We start from the raw sequence: 6714 nt of genomic DNA on the forward strand, positions 1-6714 counted from the left end.
CAGCAGGAAGGAAACACTGCACTCTGCTGGCTGAGAGAAGGAATGTTTAATCTAGCATATCATCTAGCATCAATAAATCTAATTAATTAGAAGGTTGGTATAGACTTCCTGGGATTTTTTCTTATTTTCTTTACTAACCTATAAAGAAAATATGACCAAAGTCAATGACTGATTCTGCTAAGACTAGCATGCAACAGAAAATAGATTTCTTTTTTCACTTATTCTGAATAAGTAGCTATAAAATTAGTAATTTTATAGTAATTAGTAATTTTCTCTAATAATAACAGCCATACTGTCCTCTGTTATGGGAATGCACATAAATTTCACAACCAAGTTATATATTTGGTCAACTGACAACAGTTTATATTTTCCTTGTACTAAATCCATGAAAGTTAGGGTAAAATTGCATATGTCCTACCATAAAACATGTCACTGACATGATTAAATATTGACTGATAGACCTCCAAGCTCTAGTGTGGAAAATAAAACACAGTTGTTTCAACAACAAATAGGTACAGTTGTTCTTTTCATTCATTTTCACAGCACATTTTTCTTCAGCAGCCAACGAGCTGCAAAGTAGCACTCTGGAAGCTGTATTCACAGCTTGCTTGGATTAGTAAAGATGCTGCACAGACTGTGAATCTACACACCTTGTTAACAACATTTGTAGATGTTGCCATTGCATAGTCAAGACACCATTATAACACATACAAAAGATTATTAAAGAAGGCCAAAGGAAAAAAAAAAAAGAGGTATGTTTCTTCAAATATTTTTTAGATGTTTACTGTTTTCTAGAATTTTTTACTAGCTTAACATGAAACTATGTTTTTAATAGTGCTGGTTTTTAAAGATTAGTTTAGCAATCACCTTTTAAAAATCAAGAAAAATGAATTGACCTTAACTTTCATGACTTTTAGAAACAACTGTGAATAATGATGATAGTTATTTAGATTCAAGCATCAGTTACATCCTGTAAGCCAAAACAGACAATGACTTCCTATATGACACAATATTCCTTACCCTTTTAAAATATAAATATAGCAGTATCTAGGAGAACTGAGGAAACTGTGCAACAGGGAGAGAATAATAACTATAGGATGAGGAAAAATAAAAAAACGTACATATATAATGAGAAAAAAGACCCCCCCCCAAGAGTTTAAACACTATTTAAACAACTATAAGAATACACAAATAGCTTCTTAAATCATGAGTTTAAATTTCTGATCAAGAATGTTAAGAATTCAAGTAGTTATATATATTCTTCAAAAGGGAACTAAAATACCTTCTGGTATGTAAGGCCTTGTGATAAAGGCTTCATTTGTTTTAAAATATATATTAAAAATATATATTTCTCTTTAATACTTTTTTTTTTTTGCAGACTGGCAAAGTGAGATACACTTCATATTGCACTTTAAAAGGCAGGTTCTATGACTCACCTCATGCTGCCCAAGACATTCCCTGTTAAAGAAAGAAAAACAAGAGATTCAGAAAACATGTATTTCTTCAATAAGGGACTTAAAACACAGACAGTGCTTTTCACACAAAAATAACATAATCTATTTTTTAAAGTGCAAACTAGGAGAAAATCATTTATCAATGCCTTCTCTTTTTCGAGAGTTGTATATTGCATTGTATGTATTTGGCAATCCCCAAAATAAGTTTTTCATGTGCAGATTAATTGCAGTTGTATATGAAATTAGTAATTTTTATTTTAGAAAATTACTTGAATTGTTTCCAACTATCTTCTCCTTTGGCTCTACTAATATATCGCATCATATTTTTCAGTTATTCTAAAGAACAATCTAGTCTACTCTGTTTACAATTCTGTCCCTTTCAGAATGGTCTGCCATTCCTAAGAAAAACAAATGGCACACTGATCAGAACTGTGAAGGTATTAAATGGCAACTCAAACGCCTGAGAATGAAATCAATCTTTTGCTTGATTTATTTTGAAAAGTAGCTTTTTCTTTTTACCTCTGATTTCATATCTGCAATCTCCTTCCCAAGTATTACTTCCATTTCTCTACCTGGGGGCTCCCTCAAGGGAGGGCAACATTGTGGTTTCAAAGATCAATCAAGAGAGTTAGGATGTTCTAGAATTAATGTGATCTAATGCTAACAGAGTCTTAATTTACCCCAAACACTATGAAGTGCAACAAAGATTCCTCTAGTAAGAAAATGGAAATACAACTCTTCCAGTACAGGTTCCTTCTCACTCAGTAAACTTAACTCCTCTGGGGAGGAGTCTTCAGACTAAAGGGGGTGCTTTTGAGGTTGGTATTCAGAGGAACTAGTAAATATGCCTAATGTAATGCATGATGTCACACAATGACCTCTACTCAACACCTACCTGAGACACTTTCTACAGGCGTCTACCCAAACACTGAAACCAGACTGTTCATAACGACACATTTTTTACCTTTTGGGAGTCTGGCTTTGAACTTTGAGTCCAAGTATCAGAAGTGCTGAGCGGTCACAGTTTTGAGCAAAAGTACAACCTATCATAGTCCAATCATTAATAAATTAAGTTCTGAACATATCTACACAGGCAGTTTAACAGATTTTTTTTTTTTTTATCATCTTCCCCTGTGTACTTCTCACTTCATAAAATGAGGACACAATGTTCCCTCCTTAAGAAGGGATATTTAAAAAACAAATAGGCAATAATGCCTGTGAAGTAGGCAGGGTTTAAAATAGTAAGAGACTACAACACAAAAGCAAAACAAACTCCCCGGTATTTCCTTTTCCAGATAAATGTTGCATTCTGAATCCTTATTCCACAATGTGAACAGAAGTTCTACCAAATTGAAAAGGAATGGTGAAAAGAAAAAAGTCATCATCACATCTTCCCTTATATCCTCAACATCATCACAACACGAGTTGACTTGGTGCTACTCAAGGAGCAGAACTCTCTGAACAAGTCAAAAATAGAAAGGAGACAAGCAAACGGGATGAAGGGTATCCACCTGCCACTCATTAAAATAGAATAATTGAACAACTGAGAAGTAAAATAACAATTAATTACACAAACTTATGATCCCAGAAACCAAACAAGACAGAAAATATATGGCAAGTCATATGTCACTAAAGACTATCAAATTACATTGGTTTTGCAATTTTCATATTTTTCTTTTAAGGTAGCATTGCAACAACATGGATTAGAAACAAGCAGTCTTCACTAACACTATCAGTCCTCTCATACAGCGAGCACACAAGAAAAGTCTACTGAACAACCACCAGTGCTCCCAGTTTTATGAGAATGATGTTTACACAGGCTCATTGCATCTGAAGAAAAAAACAGGGTTATTTTCATGTCCAACTATACAACAGTATAAAAAGAAAACATCTCTTTCCATACCAAAACTTTCTTTTATTTGTTTTCATTTTTAATACTTACACTGGTATAGGAACCTCACACGGCGGGCATGGTAACGCAGTTTGAATAAAAGCTGGCTCAGATGGCTGTTCCCAAGGACCTGCAGACTGATGCTGAGGGCAAGAGACAACACTAATTTAATAGGAAACAAATGGAACTATCTGCTTGACCATAAACAAACATATCATCTAAAGAGATCTCATTTCTAACAAGTCCACTTTCTAGTAACTAACTTTTTACTAATGGAAACTGAAATACCTCGTACACACACAAAAAAATTACAACAAAACAATTCTAAGTGTTTAATAGAGGTAAAAATGTAAAAATATGTCAATTACTAAACAAGTTCAATTATCATCACGCAGTGCATACACGTGTCATATTTAAAGATGTCTATTTCTCACTTCTAAGTTGTGGAAATTCAACGGTTTAGAAAATATCAAGAGAAAAAATAAATTTTGACTCTACCTTAGAAGTAATTGCTTACATTTGAAATTAAACATTTGTAATACAACTCCAACAAAAATCTTGTAATTTCTTGGGTAACTGTAACGGCTGAAAACTGCACATTTAATTATATATATTACAAAATTGATTAGGTTGCAACAAAGGAGCTCGGTTAAGTAGTATTTCTACCTCTGTGCTTGATTATTTACCTACTCTGAACTCTAGCATAAGGCTCTGGTCAAACAACTGCTGCACATTCTTCAGAACAGAAATAACAAACCATTTTTCACTGTTTACTTACTAAGCCAGTTTGCCTCACAAGTGCTTCATCGTGGCAGGGAACAGGGCACAAATGACCACATGTTAATGTCTTCTGGCAGGGCTGACGACAGGGAGGACACCGACCAAAGTGACAATAGTGTTTCTCCTGGGTAGTGTGGTGACAGGTAGGTGGTCGACTGAAGTAAAATCCAAAAACAAATCAACACAGCAACAAGAAATATGAAGTTACACTCACTGGACAATTATGCTCAAAATGCAAAGAACTCAGATGAATGAGTTGATTTTTTTTTTTTTTTCTAACTGAATTTACTTCTCACCTTCAGTAGTGATTAATATTACAGTAAAATTACACAAGAGTTCTAAATTAAATTCAAGTCAAAGCTGGGTTTGCATATCCCAAGAGCTACTTCAGTCCTAATTCTACTACCCCAGAAGAAAACACTCTCCTTGTTCCTTTTGCTAGTCAAGTCTTCTAGGTAAACTGCCTCATGGAGGTACTTCAAAAAGTACCAGAGGTTACTTGAAGCAGTGACTGGAACTACAGAATTAGAAGTGCTTGGCAGGAGAGAACCTCCCCTTTGACAGCAGCAAGCTGCTCGTGAAACCACAGCATCAAAGAGATGTCTGATAGGAAGGACTATTGCTGATCTCCATCTGCATATTCAGGAATACAGAACACTGGGAAGTAATAACTGTAACCTTATTAAAGGAATGATTTTTGCCTTTTAAAGTTGTGTTTTACTACCTTCTTCAAGGACACCTTAAACTCTGCTGAAGAACTTGAAACACACACACTTTCTATACTGACCTGCACAACTGTTTGCATCTGGGGGGTCTGATGGTGCGCTCTCTGCCACAGGGCACCTTGATGACAGTTTTTCCACAATTGCATTTCACATCTACAGTCTCTGGACATGGATTACAACTACCTAAAAACAAATATTAACAATATGATAATCCGAATAAGCTATTCGTTGTAAAAAATGGTAACAAATGTAACTCTGAATATGCGTATGGTATAATCGTCCTATTCTGTTTGATCAAATAGTTGGCTGTTAATTTTTTACTTCTGCTTAGTTTCAAAACCCTCTTGGGAAAGAAAATATCACTATTTTAAAGACTAGTAATAACAATCTTGATTATTTGACAGTTCTTAACTGGTATCCGGTTAGAAACAACTCTCTCACTATTCAAAAAGAAGTCAGCATTATTAAAGCCCAGTCATTTGGATCATGGAACAGCTAAATATATTTGCTATTTGTATTTCAGTCTTACATATATATGAAGATATCATCTTTCATCTATATTAAAAAGATGGAGACACAGAAAAACTTGCACAATAAAGTTCTGCAGATTTTGTACAATATTAAAGAAATGTTCAGCCTATGCATAATTAATGTTTTTTTTAAAAGATCCTCCTCCTTTATCAAGTTACTCATGCTACTAAATTTAAAGAGATACATAAAACATCTGTGTTTTCATTTATCGCACTCCCACACTATTTCTTCATCAACTGTCAACAGCTAAGTTTTCATATTGAGTAATTAACAATAAGAATAGGCAAAAAGGCAAATTTAGACATGGTATTTTGCCTTGACTAACCATGTTGCATTTTGAAAAACTTTAAAGAAAACAATGCTTTGAAGGTGTTATGAACAGTACAAGATTTTAAGCAATTCTGACTTGTTACCAGGATTTGAGAAGCAACACTTCAAGAAGCAGATCTCTCAGTGACAAAAGGCTGCTCAAGAAAAAGGATGGAAGTATACAGTCTTTATATTGCCAAGTAAATTAAATTATAATACATTATCAGCACACATGAACAGCTATTTTTACAAAATAAACTAAAGGTCTAAAGCCATGCTGCCCAGACTGGCTAGTATATGTACCATGTATCTAAACATGCTATTGATGAAAAGTTATTGTAATTTGTAGTCCAGAATACAAAATTACTGTCCTGGTTTGGGGTAGAACAGAACTAATTCCGTTCAGTAATTTTGCTTTTCAGCTAGAGCTCTTCTACCTAACTGCAGTTTCTGAAGTTAACAGCAGATTTTCTCAGACAGTGTCTGCTTCTAGCAGTGGTAACGCTCCACGTTTAAAGCAGCTACCAAGGATTGGTGTGCAGACCAAGGCCACTGCTAAACCCCATGTCCCACACAGAGGGGGGCAGAAAGCAAAGGCCGCACCTGCAGGGAGGAGCGGACAGGACAAGTGACCCTGAGATTCACTAGTGGGATATTCCATCCCCTATCTGTCATATTCAGTACAAAGCTGAGGGAACACAAAGGTCAAGCCCCTTCCCTTCCCGGTTTTTGCTCTTCCTGCAGTGTCTGGCATCTGAGGAGGACTCCATCCATCCTGCCTTTGACCCCAGCCCTGTGTTCCTGAACCGAGTCCCAGAATCCAGCTCCTGTACCCAGCTGCTGTCTGCTGCTGAGTCTGCTCTGGGACTTCTCCCAGGGCCTGCTCCCCAGCATCGGGGGTGACAGCGACATATTGCCATTGGGGCGGGGGGGGGAGTTGGTTATACTGGTTTTGTATATATTCCATTTTAGTAGTAGCAGTATTGTTTTCATTAAAGCGCTTTTCTAATCAGTAAGTCTCTCT

At 35.8% G+C, this 6714-nt stretch overlaps 1 protein-coding gene across 1 annotated transcript in view; it reads right to left on the reverse strand.

Annotated features, from left to right (window-relative positions):
• NFXL1 (nuclear transcription factor, X-box binding-like 1) overlaps positions 1-6714 on the reverse strand; it is a 43127-nt gene that overhangs the window by 26874 nt on the left and 9539 nt on the right. Inside the window, exons 12-15 of the mRNA XM_008935901.1 lie at positions 4913-5033; positions 4124-4280; positions 3397-3488; positions 1437-1458 (exon numbers count right to left, since the gene is read on the reverse strand). Coding sequence (XP_008934149.1) covers positions 1437-1458; positions 3397-3488; positions 4124-4280; positions 4913-5033 — 392 coding nt within the window. The remainder of the gene's footprint in view (positions 1-1436; positions 1459-3396; positions 3489-4123; positions 4281-4912; positions 5034-6714) is intronic.

This window comes from Merops nubicus, unplaced genomic scaffold (genome assembly GCF_000691845.1).
Source record: "Merops nubicus isolate BGI_N331 unplaced genomic scaffold, ASM69184v1 scaffold33632, whole genome shotgun sequence".
Classification (NCBI taxonomy): Eukaryota; Metazoa; Chordata; class Aves; order Coraciiformes; family Meropidae; genus Merops; species Merops nubicus.